Source organism: Haliaeetus albicilla, chromosome 9, assembly GCF_947461875.1.
Source record: "Haliaeetus albicilla chromosome 9, bHalAlb1.1, whole genome shotgun sequence".
NCBI lineage: Eukaryota > Metazoa > Chordata > Aves > Accipitriformes > Accipitridae > Haliaeetus > Haliaeetus albicilla.
Genome location: NC_091491.1, coordinates 16,900,109 through 16,918,328, shown reverse-complemented (window position 1 = coordinate 16,918,328; position 18,220 = coordinate 16,900,109). Strand labels below are relative to the sequence as shown.

At 45.3% G+C, this 18,220-nt stretch overlaps 2 protein-coding genes across 3 annotated transcripts in view; both read right to left on the bottom strand.

The window, feature by feature from the left end:
- INPP5D (inositol polyphosphate-5-phosphatase D) overlaps positions 1 to 9,592 on the bottom strand; it is a 60,703-nt gene extending 51,111 nt beyond the window's left edge. The window contains exons 1-4 of one of the 2 annotated variants that reach the window (XM_069791900.1): positions 9,463 to 9,592; positions 8,906 to 8,998; positions 5,302 to 5,533; positions 189 to 252 (exon numbers count right to left, since the gene is read on the bottom strand). In XM_069791900.1, coding sequence (XP_069648001.1) covers positions 189 to 252; positions 5,302 to 5,435 — 198 coding nt within the window. In that variant the 5' untranslated portion in view covers positions 5,436 to 5,533; positions 8,906 to 8,998; positions 9,463 to 9,592. The remainder of the gene's footprint in view (positions 1 to 188; positions 253 to 5,301; positions 5,534 to 8,905; positions 8,999 to 9,462) is intronic. The other variant, XM_009927969.2, reaches the window with a different exon arrangement.
- Positions 9,593 to 10,332: 740 nt separating this feature from the next.
- NEU2 (neuraminidase 2) overlaps positions 10,333 to 18,220 on the bottom strand; it is a 34,740-nt gene continuing 26,852 nt past the window's right edge. Inside the window, 2 exon segments of the mRNA XM_069791899.1 lie at positions 10,333 to 11,593; positions 13,331 to 13,535. Of these exon segments, the coding sequence (XP_069648000.1) occupies positions 10,655 to 11,593; positions 13,331 to 13,535 (1,144 nt within the window). The 3' untranslated portion in view covers positions 10,333 to 10,654.

The window sequence follows — 18,220 nt, the reverse complement described above, 5'->3', positions numbered from 1 at the left end:
CCACAGCAGCGGAACAGAGACTAAGATCTCCATAGCAGTGGACTGGAGACCAACACTGTGCTGGTTGGGTGCATTAGTTTAACTCCTTATATCCTTTTTCTCTTGGTGTTAGAACTGCTTTGAAAAAAAAGCAGTGAGCGGTCTTACGTGTGTCTTTGTGGGTCCAAGTGGTACACAGCATGGCTTACCTGGACAATTAGCTTATTTTCTTTATCGGGCAAAATTCGGTAGGTATAAACGCAATTCCGAAACCTAGAACAGATCAGAGGAGATATGATTAGACTGTCTCCAGAAGGGAATCACACCATGGCACCCCCCCCATGAGAAAAGGTATTGGAAAATCCCGAGACACACAGATGGCTTCATGCACAAGGATTTTAAACATTTCTCTTTGTTTCTTTCCCTGAAGTCTGTGAACTAACACAAACCTGAAGTGTTCCTGGTCACTGAGACATGTTTGCAGTTGTCACTGCAGAAAGTGGTATCAGCATCAGCCTCAGAGCGAGCTATTCAACTCTTCTTCTGGCCAGAAAGAAAGAAAACACCAAATAGCTCTAGCTGTCAGTAGAGTGGGCATCTCAGGAAGGAATGAAAAAGCAGAAATCCAAAAGACACAGGGCCAAAATCAGCAATGAATGAGTAAATTGAAGGGCTAGTAGGTGCATCAGCTTGTATTGGAAAAAAAAAAATTATAGATTTCAGCTAAATCAAAGCAAGACAGCCGATTGCTAGGCACATTTTCATGCACAAATCCTAAATAACAGCCTAAATGAAAACTCATCTTGCTATCCTGGTGCGGATGCACACTGTACATGTGCATCTGTAGATCAGCCATAACGAACATTTTGTCCCAGCTAAATTCAATTAGATTCTTATTTAAGGGGGCATGGAGGAGTCTTTTGCCCAGTGGAGGGCCACATTAATGCACAAGAGCCCAAGAGAAGCCTGAGCAGTGCTGTAACGTGGCATGTGGGAAGCATGACGTTCCTCAGCAGCTGCTGAGCTTTGTGGAGCTTGCCCAAGAAGTGTTGACAAAAAAAAACCAAACAAACATATTTTTACCTTTCTCCCAAGTGAACAACACATTGATCAAATCTTTTAAGATTTGCAAAGCACTCTTAAAACATACAATATGGCTTTAAGCCAGCGAACAACGCTGGTTTCAACCCCTTCCTCTCAAAGGAAAAAACCACAATCCACTCTCAGAGCTTCCTTGGCTGTAGCAGAAACACTGCATTACCTGTGAAATTGTCATGAAATGTGGGTTGAGGTCAGCCCCCCAGCGGGGGAGATCAGGCAGATGAATAAAATATCTTCACCTCTTTTACAATTATGTTGTGAGTCTAACCATCATACACCCTTCAGAACTACTCCATGCAGGAGAGAGGAAGAGAGATCGCCAGGATTTTAGGCAGCCTTACACAAGGAATCACAAAGAGCAATTGGAAATGAAAAGAAATTACATATAAATCATAGCTGAGTTTTTTCAGGGTGTTTGGAGGATTTTGTCATGTAGCCACATGAACCTGTATCTTTTGATGGCATTAATGCAAAGGACACAGAAGGATTAGAAGTGCTCCCAGAGCTCAGTACCACTTCACTAAGCGACATAAGACCATTTCACAGGCACCTATTCATTCACATATCTGAGGATCTGGTACGGAGCTGGAAGTCACAGCCATGATCCCCAACTACTTTGGATTGCCACAACACTGCTAATTTCACCAAGCCCAGGGCAATCAACACCAGATGAGTGTATGCCCCAAGGAAGGGTATGGGTTTTGTTTTTATCTGTCAATGCAGTTCTCTTAGACCGTTTCCTCCTGCTGATATGCAAACAGGGCTAAGCAGAACTGCTCATGCAGCTGATGAGAGAAAATTTGTGCGTGTGGAGATTATGAAACTGATAAACAAACCAGCTCAATGGCTCTTGCATCACAAGAGGACCCTCCTTGTTACCTTCACAGAAAGTGCCCCATCGCACAGGCCTTACGAGGCTGCTGTCATACTTGTAAAGAGGTTTAAGATGAGGACAGGTAAGATCAGTGGATGTGCAAGGAAAGAAGGGCTGTTGGGTGAGACAGGAGCAGGGAGGAGCACTTCCTAGCATCAAAAGCAGGAATCCTCTTTAGCAGTCCCCTAATTTAGTGCATGTGGATGGAGAAGACTGGGAATCTTACTCCATTTCTACCCTTAGGCTTTCTGTCCTCAGTGTCCTGACTGTCAAGTTATGTGGGCCCAATTACTGTCACATTCCAGGTCCTCCCTAAAAACTGGGTTGAGTTCAGAATTGCTCAACCACTGTTCAGGCCCTCTGTGTGTGGGGGTAAATACAACATCAGCCTCAGCTTAAACATGTCTCCAAGTACTTTGTCATCTCTCTGTCCTCTCAACCAACCAGCGGAGAAAAGGGGACAAGGCTTGTATTTTCTCTTTCCTCTCCTGCTGTATATGTTTTTTTGCACAGGTGATGATGTGCATATTGGGAGTGCCTGGAAATTCTAAACAGGACTACCATGTTAGGCATGGTGCTAAGTGCACCATGAGAGAGGCTGTACCCACAGGGGGTTGGAAATGGCATCTCACAGGCTGTGTCCTCTGAGAGGGATCCTACAGCTGCAGCTAGCCTCTGAGGGTCATCTCTAGCAGTGTTGTTAATCCTGCAGCCATTCACACATGAACCACCAACAGAAGATCCCCTGGAAGAATGATACCAGTTCAGGTGCTGCACGCTGTGAACACTAAGCAGGCTCAGTTTTTATTTCAGGATCCAGGCATTCCTCACCAGGTAAGTCAAAGAGCCCATTTCTTGTCAATAAACTGGCAGATCAAATGATCCAGGCACAGAGAAAGGAGGAGGAAAATGGCTTTGCTTCTTGCCTTTTATGGGGCAGCATGACCAGTAGAGCAGAGGACAGCAGTGCAGGGGGAGGAGCGTTCCCTCTGCATTTGCTGACTGTTTCAGCTCTCTGCTAGGTTCAATGCTGCTGCTCGACGTTTCAGAAAAGGCAAGGAGGCACTCTTAAAAGGCCCTGCAAATACACCTCCCTTACGTGTCTATATTTATACAAACACTATTTTCCTAAGCAACTCTTCAAGAAAATCACTATTGCATTCTATGATATAATAAGTGCTTTTGCTGGATTTTGACTGATCTGCCCAATAAATATTAGAGGTCTGCAGAATATGACACTTCTTTTTCAGAGCAAATTTCATGGTTTTTTATTTTCCTTATCTATACACAGTTGACACTTTTTCACTTTTCTTTTGTGAAAACCTTTTGCAGTCAGGCTTTCAATTCCCCTCTCTCTCTCATTCTTTATCTCCAGCCTCTCTGTTTTTTTTTAAACAGAAGTAACTGAAGAGCTCAAACTTCAAACACCTTCCAGTCAATAACACAGCTGAAACTGATACATCTCTGAGGAAGTTTGCAGCTTCAGCAAAACTGCCCATTTTGTCAGGATGACATTCAGAGGGAAAAACTTATTCACCACCTTTAACCCTTTCTCTTCACAAACTAACTGCAAACCAGCATAAGCTGAAAGCTTGTTAGGTACTTTGACAGAAATTTGTGTGACATTTCTCAGACTATAATTAATGCCAGCCCTTTGCACCACAGATCCATCTGCTCTTGGCTGACAAGGCTGGGTACTCCTCATTTCTTTAATCAAGCCATTCACGTTAGCCACCTCAGAATGGATTTAAGAACATAACCTTTGGCTCCCGGTTCAGAAAATCCTGGTCATGATATTGTTCCTATTTCCTGATCCCATGTCTCTCAAGTCACAAAAGGCTTTCAAAGTTGGCTGTGTAAACATTTACAATGGAAAAACTTATGCAAATGCATGTTAGTAGACATTTTTACAGCACCTTCCCTTTCTATAACCCCCACTATCAGTCTGAAAAAATATTTTGTGTACATACTGGTTACAAGGCAAATCAAAGGGGTCATACTAGAAACACTCAATGGAAGCAACAGTCTATTCTAGTAAAATGTTCCCTGACTTGTAACTTGGGCCCGCAGCGCATGCTACATGATTGCCTGTCCTTCCTCCTGCTTGTCCTGGCTATTCATCTGCAGCCACCCTTCTTTCTCTGCTCCCTCCAGCAAGACAAAACTCTTCCCCACATTATTACAAACATCTTAACAGGCAGGCACAGAGGATCTCTGCACTTTGTGAACACCCCCATTACCCAGCCACAGATTTCTGACAGTCCAACACCTACGCTTACAGGGCAGTTACCCAGCCCCACGCTTTTCTGCAGGTGAATCCTCTGCAGCAGACTGTGCTGTCACCAGAAGCCTGACCTCAGAGACAAGCAGTCAGACCAGAATTATAAACAGCAGCACCGCCTTTACCATTGCAAGAAATCTACTTTCAGAAAGAAACTACACTGAGAAACCTGCTTGTAATTTAATGTGGGGTAAGGATGACATAAATTCTATTAATCTGCTGCACAATGGCAGCAAAGAGGATCTGACAGGCAGAACAGGGTCCCACAGAGGCTCTCTTGATCTCTCCTAAGCAGAGAGCAACTATCTTATCTCTCTGTAATACAAAGTCAAATACCTCAGACTGCACCTACTGATTTACCCTCCTCTTGCCCCTGCACTCCTGCCTCCAGGAATAACACCTGCCCCTCACAAACCCAGGGCAGGAGGCCTTGCTCTCTGGTCCCCAGCTCCAACCCAGAACGGGGAGGTCAGGGCTGTCAGCACTTCTCTCCTCTCCCTGTTTCCACATGAAATATTTACCCCACGAGCCACATTAATGATGCAGGTAGAATGACTGCTGTGCCGGGTGTATCATGCACAGCTCCAGGAACTATTTCAAGCCTTTTACTGAATGGGACACAGCATTGTACAAGCAGGTGGGTCGGACACACACTGAACCAGAGCAAGAAAGGTGCCTGTGAGGGTACCAAGCTCAGGTTTTGAGCTGTTAAATGTAAATACCTGACCCAAGTTGTTAACATGCTCAAAGAGGTCAAGAGGTTATTTTTTCTCAGAGCACAGCCGCAGTATCTTTCATTATTCTCTCCTTTTGAATCAGGGGAAAAGTGGTATGAGCAGTACAACAGTAAAAGAATATGGGTTTGTTCAGCCTGGCCCTGCTCCCAACCCTTCCCTACCCTGTGGCCCAGTCAGGTGAAACCAGCCATGCCCTGATGTGGGCTGCACCTTCCCAGTGGGTACAGTGGCTGTTTGCCTCTGTGCTGGAGAGGATGCAGGGTGTTACCCCCTGCACAAGTGGCAACAAAAGTGGCCGCATGAAGCGCGAGGTTGAAAGCTGTACTTACAGCACGCAGAGTGCATATGCCGAAGCAATTGACTCACTGGCCCGCACAAGGAAGCTGCCATCCTTGCCTACTTTGGAGAGCAGGTCTTCGGCTCTGGAGCGAGTGATGTTGCCGTGGTACCAGCACTGATCCATCGCTGGAGCTGGAGGAAACCTGAATGCCAGTACAGGAGCTGCCAGAGCTGCCTGTGTGTCTCTGTGTAACGATCAGGCAGCTTCAGCTCACCAGCTTCCTGTTTCAGTAGTACAGAGAGGGAAAGGAAACTTAGCCGCGGACAACTTCCTCAACTCAAACAGCTCAGAGAGTGAGCATGACATGTTCCTGCAGCCCCCGCTCTCCCTCTTCATGCTGCAGCTGAAGCAACTAGCAAGCCCATGTTCTCTCTCTCTCCCTCCCCCTTCATGTCCTAACACTCTGTATCAAAAAGTCCCAGCTGGGGATCTCTTCTGTTCCTCCACTGATTCTGTCCCCCAGGCTTTGGTGGCCTGCTGTCTCATTTACGATCTCTTGCCAGACCCTTTGAGTTTCCATCTTTTTCTTGTCTGTCTGTCCCATCCATTACAGGTGTCCATGGGGAGTAAATCTCAGACTGATCAGAAACACACTGTGCGTTAGGATACTTAGCACTGACTGCCCCATTCCTGCCTTGTCTAGTCCTCACGTCTAGCTAGGTGTGAGAAGGCAACTTCAAAGAACTGAAAAAAAAAATTACCATTGCATGTTTCCATGCACAGAAGCATACTTAGAGGCTGATTTGCTCTAGGGATTTGTGACCAAAGCTCCCTATCAGCTACCGTGAGATGGATTCAAAGATCTTTCCTACTCTAAATCCCCAAAGGTAGGACAGATCAAAGCCATGTCTGACAACCTGCATCAGAGAGAGGAGAACTGGAGCTTTCACTTCCCTTTTCTTTGTCTGTACATCTGCCCCTTGTCTCTGCTGTGTGGCATGCTCAGTGCTGCATCTCCAAGGCAAAGCAACAAGGGGCATTTTTGCAGTAGGCAAGGACACTGCTACAGAGGTACTTTGCATGGCAAATTTGGATGCCTATCTTGCACCTCCAACCACTCTGCCTTTGAAGGCAGCACTTCTGCAAATCCACGTTTGAGCTATACCAAAAAGCAGCAGCTGAGCTGGGATTCTGAGTACAGAGGGTGAGTTCCCAGGAAAGGCGCAGACACTGCTAGCCCTGTGCAACCCTCACCTCCCAGAGCCAGGACAAGTGCTGGAACCATGGTACTTGGATCATGTATGGAGTGCTGCCCCTGTACGCCACATGGACAGCAAGGTAGAAGAGAGCAGCCTATCACCAAACTGGGAGACACCAGAATTTATGGGTATGGAGAGGGAGAGTGGACCAGTACAGCTCAGCATTCATCCCTGCCAGCCTTCCTGGTGCTTTCAGTTATCCAGATATCTATTCTGCAGTGTCCACCTTAATCTCTGCCATTGAGATTAAACTGTGGGCACCAGCAATTCAAAATTGTGCAGCCAGCATAGGACCCTGCTAAATGGGCAGAACTGCAATGTGCAGGGCTTCCTGTCCACACTGAGCAAGCACTGTCTACAGACCAAAATTAGCTCAGCTGGACCTGCCCTTCAGCTTCACCCAAATCCACATAGGGCTTTAGGAGCCAAACTGCCATGGATTCAGGTGCCTAAATGGAGTCAGATGCTGAATGCCATGAAGTAGCTCTTCACGGACAGTAGCTGTAAGCTCTTATAAGCTACAGAGTGGTTACAAACCCTATTCTCCCCGTTGAGGAGAGTGTCTGCATATGGCAAAGGGACTGTGCAGCTCCTTTGACAGCCCTGCCTGGCCACAGTGTGCTGCCAGCCTCACCTGTACCAGCTCCTTGGGACTTCTGATACTTACAGTAGCTTCTCTGGAGCACAGCTGCAGCAGGAAGCAGAACAGCTCTGAATGTCAAACCACTGCTTGACCTCACAGTGCTCTCTATGCAATGGACCCATATGTGGATGCAGAGTGGACAGAGCTGCTGCACAACATAAGTTTTGCTGGAATGAAACTGTGTTTGGAGAGATTCTCCTGACCTACTGCAAGTTAACAGAGAGGTACAAGCCCTGGTTAGACATCTGAGACTGATTAGCTGTGTACTGAACACTAACTCCTATCTATCCCGCCACCAACTTCAGTTTTTAGCAAGCTGCTGCTATTTCCTTCAAATGTGTCAATCCCCTGTCGAGCCACACATAACTCCTTGTCCTGGAGACGTAAACAAGGGGATGGGATCCAAACACATGTGATGATTGCAGCAATAAGATGATGTGCAGGCTGGTTTCTGTGAGTATTTCTTTGTCCTAAAAGAAAGCGCAGTACAGCTCCAGCTGCTCAAAAGGTGAATTCCAATCCCCTAACATAAACAGCTCTGTGATCCCTAATGGCTCAGTTGCAACACTGCCTGAAGAGGAAATGGCATCTGTTTTACTTCTCATGGTGCTGGCATATGAATGCTGCAGCGCTGGAGAAAGACCGACCCCTGCGTGGTCAGCACACAAGTGCGTGCGTATCCTGAACTACCTGATTCCCAAAGGACAGTGGTAACTTCTTCTGTCCTGCACAGAGACAAGAGGCTGTTCTGCAGGAGATACTTAGAACATTCATTTTCTTTCTATTTGTGCCTGTGTCGGAGAAGGCTGGTAAGTAGATCTGAAGAAGAAGAGATTAGAGAAGTTACCTAGACAGGAGCTAGAGTGTTTGCCATAGAGGGGGAGTGAAGTGATCAGCCTGCACTAGTTACATGCCAGGTGATACTACAAATGTAGCCAGCACAGCCCTAAGGTTTCCACAATGAATAGGATGTGCTTCAAATAGTCTACACTGTTGTCCCACAGTACGGACAAAACACCGTGTAAGAGCTACCCTTGTAGAACAAAAGAATAATGGGTACATCTGTCAGACAAATCCAACCCAGACTCAACAGAAGCTTTTAGATAACTGCAGCAGCAGTATTTCATTTAAACTTATTTGAGAGAATGAGGCCACAGACAAAGAACTGGGACATGTTTTGATGTTGAATAGTAATAAATTGCAGCCCTGGCAGTCTATGGACAAAGGAAACATTACTTTTCCCCCATGTTAGGGTATTATTCCAAGCTGCCTCTCAAACATTGCAATAAACACTTTATCTAAACTGAGTTTGCTACAGATGTCCAGGTAGTATTGTACCAGCTGGCTGTGAACTCACCAGCCTGTCCAGAACCAGTGGATAAATACTGTCTGTAGCATCATTCAAGATGCACAGTGGTCACCCAAAAGCCCCACATATATCCAGCCTGCACATTGCATCAGCACAGGCACTGCCAGGCTTGGTCAGATGAAATGTTCTCAAATATGCATTTTCATGTCATAAAACAAAAGTATTCCATAGTATGCCTGATGAGGGAGGTTAAGTCTATAGGACAGCAGTTAGCCTTACTGAAGTCTAAACATAACATTCCCTCATTAGGTATCAGTAACAGGCTATTGGCCATAAGGTGTATTTAGACTCTGGCCTACATATAAAGAGCACATGAGTAATACCCACAAAGTACTGGTTAGCTGAGCCACTCCATGCTACTCCGGCCTACCTTGTTACTGACCTGCTGCTTGGGAAGGGCTCAGCAAATTACAGGTGTATTTGTGAAGGCCACGAGATCTCTTCACTCCGCTGGTACCTGCAGCCTCCAGGTGCCCTGAAACAAACCTAGACAGTGAGAAAAATCAGGGCCCCTTCTCCCACTACCCCTGCAAGCTATCAGCAATAAAAGGCAAGGATGGAGACACTGAGCAAGGAGAGACTCACAGACCTGAGCAGCGACAGTGCAAAGGATCCTATGAAACCTGCTAGTGTTCCCCAAAGGGGATGTGTTCTGAAAGCGCTCTAGAAAGATATTTTTCTTCACCAACAGAGCAAACAAACATACTTTCCTTGGAGCCATTCCCCTGTACACACACACAGAATACAGCACATAGCAAACAAGCACAGACTAGTTCATAAAGCAGAATTTTGTCCAAACGCATGGGTAAAGCTTTCCTAGCTCCATCTGCTCTGATGTGTCTCCCTTGGTACCCATTCATTTCTGGTCACTCCCTTTGTACTACTCACTGCATAATGCCTCCTTTCAAATCACACCGTAGACTCAGAATAGCATCTCACCAAAACTGGGGCTGTTTCCTTCAGAAACCTGCTGAAAATCTGTCTACATTGGAAAGCCTTCCAGCTTGAGCACTCTCATGCTGCTCTGGACTTGGTCAGGTCCCCTTCCTCTGACACCTGCACCTCTGCAATTTTCTGGAAGTGGGGCAATGTTATATGTTTGACACACTGCCTCATATGCCAGTGATACTCTGTAATAACAACAGCCATGCTTGCAAGACATGGGGTTGTCAGCAATAAGAGCAGTTGCTGTGTCGATCATAGCTTAGCACTTGTTAGAAAGACCAGCAAGTATTTCCCCTCCTGACCGTAAATTGGGAGCTCCCTCTGCAGACCTGTCCTGATTCTGCAGTTTCGATACAGGCAAAATGCCTTTTCTGCCACTTGCCCTGTCCCCAAACATGGCAGGGCAGGTCCTGGTGGCCTGCATGGGTCCTGCTGTCACTGCCCAGGGAGAGGGAACAGCTGGAGCACATGAAGCTGTGGTTTTCTTACGCATGAGAAACTGCAGCTTCTCAGTGCTGTGTAAGCAAAAGGGCAAATGAGCCCTGGTGGCCTGGGAACTCAGTAAGGCAGCCCCAAATCCACTGCAGAAGTGGGCAAGGAATACCACATGAGCAAGGCACCCCATGGCCTTGCTGAAATGAGAAGACAGCAAGCCCTGAACGCTAGAGTTGCCAGCAAGTGTTACACTGATTGCAAGAAGTGCACCTAACCAGAGCCAAAGCAGTTTTCTGAAGAAGGTAACTGCAGATCTAGGGCAGTAAACCCAGTGTCCTCTCTAGGACTTTATCTACAGCTTACTAAATACAGCTCAGCATAATAATCACTGCCCTCTGTTCCCACACAGTCCCTACACTATTAACATGTGCATCCCTAATCAAGTCTATCAGAGGCCTCAAGGTGAGAGGCCCTATACAAAAGTCATGCTTGTTTTGAGCACATGATGTTTAAAATGGCAGCCCAAGGAAAACGCAAGAAGGGAGAACAGGCAACAGAAACCAAAACCAACCACATGTTCAGTTTTAGTATGTTTAATAGACTTCATAATCTAGACGCCACAAGCCAATGCCAAACTAAGGGTGCAGGAGGAGTACAAAAAAAACCTTCTGCTGAAAGATGAGAAGTGACAATGAAAAGAAGTATCAGCAAAGGTGATTTCCAGAGGGATGCTGATGGAAAGGCTCAAGACTCAGCACTCTGATGGAAAGGCTTGCTTCAAAGTGAACATTACAAAGATTATGTCTTCACATTGTTGGTGGGTCCCATATTCAAAGAGGCAGGAGAACAAGGGTGACCCATCTGGCCCAACCCCCATGTACTGCAAATCCGAATAAGCACACAGGCCCTTAAAAAGGATGCTTGGTTTTGTCCAGTGTGTTGGATTTAAAGGGCTTTTGTTGAGGTAAATTCCTAAATCTCTTCGACCCTTTGGGTCTGTAGGATGAGCGTAGAGCAACCAACTGTCTTGGCATCTAGCATCAGGGGGAGGTGGGAAGGCAGTAACACTTCCATGACATCCAGAGGGAGGTTCTACTAGCATTTCAACCCGCTGGCCTCCCTCAAAGTCCACCCCGTGATTGTAGCTGACAGCCTGGATTCTGGCTCCCCTACTGCTCCTTGCATTGCAGTAGAGGACCTTCCTGCCACAGGTGTGCACCTCCGCTACCTGGCACTCCACCGCGCTCTCCTCCCCCACGAAGTTCCCCAATGCCCATGTTGTCCCATGGTCAGAGCTGATGAAGCAGAAGGCATGAGGGGTGGGGTGTTGCTTAGGGTCCAAGATACGATAGGCATATGCAGGAATCACGAGGCTCCGGGCCTCGTTGAGCAGTTGTAATCCATGACCCGGCCCCACTGCAAAAGTGGCCCAGTTCTTGTACTCAGTGCTAATGGTACCATCGGTGACATCCTGGGCAGTGCTCCAGGTGCGTCCTTGGTCCATGCTAGTGACATAGCAGAGACGTACCAGGTTGATCTTTGTCCTGAGCTGATGCTGCTCAGAGATCTTTCCTGGGACAGCTATGAAGAACAGGATCAGTTTCCCTGAGACCTCATCATAAACAGGACATGGGTTCATAGATCGGTGGTCTTTCAGCTGTGCACTGACAATGGTCTCCATGCTGTTCCACTGCCAGAGACCGTGTGAAGGGAGACAAAAATGAAACACACCATTACAAACAGATCCATATTACAGTGTGAGGGTGCCTGGATAAAAGTTACAGAAGAGCATGAGAAGAACAGAAGAGAGCAAGTTAGTGGATAGAGCAAGAAATGGGAAGACAATATAGTGGCATCGCCAAACATAAGTGAAAATTATTTGGATGACACAATGCACATATACTTCACCAAAAAGGTGGGTTATGTCCTGTTAAATTACTACTCACTGAGGAGCTGATAGCTCTGTATCTCAATGGGGCTAGTGTCTGATGACACTTTAAAACTACAGTAGCTGAATTTTCAGAAATTCTCACAAGTATATATATACATACATATATATGACACACAGACATGCCCAGAGGTCAAAGTATGCTGGTACAGACACTCTGTTGTGTCAGTGTTTCTTAGGAAGTCATCTAGATAACTGAGCCCTTTTCAAGTATCCTAGATGCTGACAAATTCCTTTCCATTCAGACTCCTATTCCTCCATTTTGATCCATATGTGAATGGGCATCCCAGCCTACACTGAGGCACCTTGCTAGAGCTGATTGCATGGCTTTACACACTCTGGTGTGGAAATTTGGACCCTGAGTTGTCCAATGCAGAAAAGAGGTCACAGAGCAGGTATAATTCTCTTCCAAGCCCTGTCTTTCTTTAAATGAATAGCACATAACACAATCACATTTATAACACTAACATTGCAATTAGAAAATTATTCCTACATAGTGTTATTGGCTTCATAAATGAAGCAGTATTTTCCAGTAAGATAATACTAATTAGCTTTTCTACCCTGACTTGCTGATTACCCTTTTTGGTCATGTCTTATCTTTGTCTATTCAACCAGTATTAACTTTTTTGAATATTTAATATTTCCATTTTAAGAAACTCTAGCATGTGAACACAAATTACTAAGTTTATGACCATCTGAGGCCTACTTAACTGAATTACAGGGGGTTACACAAGATGCCACCTGAATGGTATGACACTGCAGGTACGCTCAGAGGCTGCTTCTGCTAGGCAGACTCCAGCTCTTACAAGTCTATAATCTAAGACAACTAGTCACCAATGAAGGACTGGAATACAAAAATATAATTACCCCCCCCCCGACATTAATGCATTTGCAAATGCAAAAAATGATTATAAATAGAGTATCCACCACCCCCAGTCACCCAGCAAGATAACTGTTAATAATAACTGGTAGATTAATAAGGTAGCCAATTCACTGGCACAGACAAACCAGATGACACTCTTTTGCGTGGGGAGCCTAGCTGTTCTCTATTGTTTTTTAAACAGAAATTAGCCCCAAGAAGATGAATTTAAAAACATAGTCACTGATTGCTAATTCAGTCCTCCCTGTCCCTGTAGCACTCCCCATTTCTGCCTCTCCTCCACATCTTTGCTGTCACAACAGGACTTTGTCCCATCTCTCTATTTGCTTCCCCAGCTCTGCAATGATGGGTCAAAGCCATCTCCAGAAAATCTGCTGCACCTGCCCACTTTAGTCTCTCTAACAGCTGCCCAATCATGGGGTTGAATCCCAGCAGTTACAATGACACATGCATTACTTACAAGCTGATTTGTCTCCTATAACTGGGGAGAAGCAGCTGCCCTCTCCCTACAGCAAGAGTGCAAACACATTCAACTCATTTGGGGGACAGGGGAACAGTACAGGTGGACAGTCTCCCCTGTTTTCTCCCCACACTGGTACCTGAACATGGTGTGTCGTTGGGTCATACATGCCTCTGCGTACTGCTATTAGCTTGGCATGTTCATCCACCACATCCTCTCGTTCCTCAACAAATGCCAGGATGATGCTGAAACGTGGCAGGTAGAGCAGGGCTGGAATTCGATAGCTCCAGGTACCATTCCGGAACAATGTCTCTTGCTTCAAGACAGGAAACGAAGCCATCATGCTAGGGGGAAGAAGACAAAATGCATTGCATTTTGACTGACCTTAGCCCTGAAAAATGTGACAGAGCAGATTCCACTACATTTTGCCCTCCCTGCTCACTGGGACATTTCCGACATTGAAACATAATTTCTGCTACTTTCAGCTTTGTCTTTTTCTTGTGCATTTCCAAAGAGAACCCACATGTTGCATACTAGCTGGCAACACAGACCAGACTTACCCCAGGAACAGCCTGGTTGATCTTAATGAAGTGACTTAAGGTAAGTACACTAAATACAGTTAATGAAAAAGCTGTCTGTAAGTTGTTTTTTTCTTTTTAATTAAATTCACAGGCTGGGATTTTTGTGGGTTTGCTTTGTAATTCAGAAGATTGTTGAGAATCAGACATTATAGTATTTTCCCTCAGAAGACCATTAATGTCTTTGTTGATGGTGTTTCCAAACCCAGCACAGAACTTCTGCTTTGCCAGATATGAGCTTAAAATCCCATATAAATGACACACTGAGGCAATCCCTAACCCCAGCTGTACCCCTGCTTGAGGATGGTAAGCACTGAGCATGAAAAGAGAAAGAACAAGAACATCCTTCCCCCCATAAGATTAAAGAACAGTCTGAATAGTGTCCCACCACATCAGGTGGGACTTCTAGCCAGGCCAAGATCTTGTCATCTGTACAGTGACTTAAAAGCATTACAAAGGCAAACATGAGGGGGCACTTAGGGAAGCTGCCTCTATGTAACTGGTCTGTGCTACGCTCCTACATAGTCTCTCTTCCTCTCCTCAGACCCACTCAACCCTCTGTCCTTTTGTACCAAGCCTCTCCTGTGAACTCGTTTACCCTGGTAAAAACGCACTGAGCCAGGGGAATTATGTCCGAGCTGGAGCAGGGGTGGGGGGGGGGGAGAAAGAAAAAGTATCTCTGACATGATGCAACAGAAACTGAAGGCCTGAATATCCTCTGCTCAGCAGAAAGGGGCGGGGGGGGGGGGGGGGGGGCACAGAGAGGATTTAAAAAAAAATTTTTAAAAATCAAGCCTTAGACCTCTGACGCATTGAGTGGGTAGGATGGCAGGGAGAAGATAACAATACACTATGAGTAAGAAATTCAAATGCCTCCTACCTTGGCTGAGGCAAGACTTGCTGCGCTCTTCGTTGAGGATTCTCCTATTTACCTAAATCTTGGAAAGCGCTATAGTGGCTATTGGCCATGTATCACATCCGTATGTTTTTGAAGGCTGTCTTGATAATTCAGGACCAGATGGAGGCAAACTGAAGATTACTTATGCAGCTGCAGAGTGCATGTATCTACCTGGAGAATAGTTTCTACTCTTCCGTATTACAAGAGAAAAGATTATATAGCCAGCATAACTAACATAGACTTGGTTAACTTTTTTTTTTTTTTAATTTTTTACAGTGCTGATTACAGTTAGGACAGCACAGGTAAGCTAAGTTCATCCTCCTCAGACAGGACCATCACATTATGCTCTATCCAGATCCATAGCAAATATTCAAATATTCCTTGCTTTCACCTTCCAGATGCTATAAACATCAGTGAGATTTTTGAACTCACAGCACCGATCAAAAGGGTCTGAACTACACTGTTTTAGCTAAAGCCAGCTGTACAGACCCCAGCAAGCCACAGCACCATTGCCACTCAGATGCAAAGCCACTGGAGATAGAAGTCTATCTCCAAAGGGTAGCTTCTTGCTCCTCACTGTCACTGAGGATATGACAGTCTGAGAAAAGGCAGAAGCACCACTACTATACAGAAATGTTACCAGAATTTGATCACACCTATACATGCAACAACATAAAAAAAAATAGGAAGACCTTCCTAGAACAAATAACTGTGCTTTTCACTACTTACCAGCATGGATCTGGCTATTTATATAGACCACAGTCAGGGCTGTGTTCTCATGGCTTCTGAAACAGAAGCTCACTAGAATGCTTCCAGACTATTTGAAGGAAGATTATTTAAAGGGATATTAGTCAGCCTGACTAGTGCTGCAAGGTTCCCTAGCATTCCTGCTCATGATGCCATTCTGATATTGCAATCCCGCTTCAGGGCAGGGCAAGGAGGCCAAAAAAAAAAAAAAAAAAAAAAAGAGAGGGAGCAAGAGAAAAGAAAGATCATCTGGGCTGCCCCACAAAGCCCTCAACACAAAGCCAAGAGACCAGTGCCACGGGAGGATGTACCGCAGCCTACTGTACCCGAGTCCCTCCCATATGAGTCCACTATCTGCAGCCATTTCTTACCCATGCTCTTAGCCCCTCCATGAGATGCTCAGTGTGGGTGTCACAACACTCTTCTTTTCCTCTTATTGCCACACGGGGATTGAGGGAAGGCTGGATGTTAAAAGGCTGGGCATAGGTGCCATAGAAACAAGCCTGAGGTTCCTGGACACAGCACCCACAATTATAATTGAGGAAAATATGAGAACCAAGCGACTCTTCCATCTATTCAGAGACTAAACAGGGAGATGTGTGAGTGTGTGTGTATACACATATACACACATTTGCATATATACTCCCTACACACAGTGTGGGTATTATGTCTGTATGCATAAATATACACATACACACTACGTATCCCACTGCAGAGAAACTCTTCCATCCTTTTGTAAACACACTTAAAGCCAGTATTCAGCTGCTTCTACCTTCTCCCTCGTGGATCTTCAAGCAGAGATTGAGTCACAACAGTTTGAGTTTCACACAGACTCAAAAATGCAGAATCTTTAAATAAACTTAAAATTCTTAATATATATATTAAAAAAAAGTGCTGCTTTAGGAAGTGATTTTTCTCTTGACCTTTACCCATTTTCAAAGGCAAAAACACTAGCTATGCGCTCCTGAATAAGAGAGAAGTAAAATTAGCAAACCATAGACAAGACAGCAAATCATTAACAGGACAGCCACATAAAGAGTGTTCAAAAGCTCATACTCCAGCACTGCAGGAATTCAAGTCATACACACCAATCCCTCTGAGATTAAATTGCCATGGGATCTATGCATCTATGATGCTAGTTTGTTCCTAAACCCTACTGAAATAGCACTGGCTGGCCTACAAGGAAGAAGGTGGCAGTGTTGCAGCCTGCATGATCTAAGGACACTGGCAAGACATAGTTTGTAGACCATGGCAATATCTTTTGAAAGACCAAGAGCTATAACTGGAAAAAAAGACAAACTTCTGGGAACACAAAGGCCTGAAATACAAGCAGGAGACTGGAGAGCTGTACACAAACTGAAAACAATTGCTCAGACCTGTATCAATTCAGTCACCTTGGAGAGAAAAGTTAGCTGTAGTTTTGTGAGGTAAAGGGCTGAGAAAGGGGAAGTGGAGTTGATACGGTAATTTCTTCCTAGGACTAAAAAAGATGGCTGGTAACCTCTTTCCAGATGACAGAGATGCTATTAAGGAGAAGGGAAATTTATCATGTAGCCTTTAAGCCAGTATTCCCTTCTGCATTTTGGTATTTACTGGAGTTTTGAATTTATTTCCCAGGCTTATCCTTGAGAAGTGTCCTGTTCAGGGAGACTGACGTTTACCTGCAGTTCCTCTCCAAGGCACCAGGGAAGCTGCTGCATTGAGATCCAGTACCTCACCTCCAGACAGAACTGGGCAGACAGGGAGAAAGACGGGCACAGTGAAAACACGTTAAGAGGGGGGGGAGTTAAACTGGAGGAAACCATTACTCATAGTTTGCAAGTTATACAGCTGTAATGATTTCCGAGGCAGAGACTGTTTCCAGCACACCAGAAAAGTCAAAAGAAATAACAGTTGGGAATAAATGAATCTATGATGTATCTGATACCTGGAAGAAGCCCAAGTTGCAGTAAGGGAGAGGTGCTGGTAGACACCAGGAGAGGGTACTTGTTCCTTCCACTTCTGTCCTTCAAGGCAGCTCACGTGGACTTGTCGATAGAGCAGGATGAGCCCTTGCATGTTTATTTGCTTTAACCGTCTCCAAGAAAAGTGACTAAAAAGGATAACATTTCCACTGGGCTCAGCTTCTGTAAAAACCTGTCCTGAACATGTTCAGATCCAAGCTGAAAGGGCAGTATGTCTTTAAAAACAAACCAGCAGAAATGAGGTAATATGCTGAACTCTATCTCTTGGTGCCTATCAGAGTGCTCTGCAATCTGTGTAGGAGGCAGCTTGTTCTTGAATGAATTCAGGTAGATCCCAAACAAACTCATTCAGGGAGGTTTTGGGGGGAAAACACAAACAAAAAACATCAAGAAAGTCACATGCAAAACCCAACTAAAATTCTGCTTTTCAAGGCAAGCACAAGAACCCAGGTCTGGTTGCTCCCTACTCAATGTCAGATCTGGACTTACAGTGTTTTCCAAACTTATAAAAGTCAACTAAGCGCTATGCTGAGATACATTTCTTGTTTCACTTAAAGAAAAGAAGACATTTCCATTGGCATGTTGCAGGGCGGGGGGGGGGGGGGGGGGAGGAGTAACCACATTCCAGCTGTACAGGGCTAAGAAACAGGAGACCCAGTTTGCTTCTAAAATACTTGCTACACAGCATATTCCTGTGCACAAGCCTTTCCTCCTCGCGAAACAGCATGACTGTGCCCATTTCTGCCAAATCCCAGCATCAGAGCACTCCATCTCCAGCCTTCTTATGCCCCTAGACTAGATCCTACACTAAATGTAGGCTATGGGATTTCTTAACAAGCCAG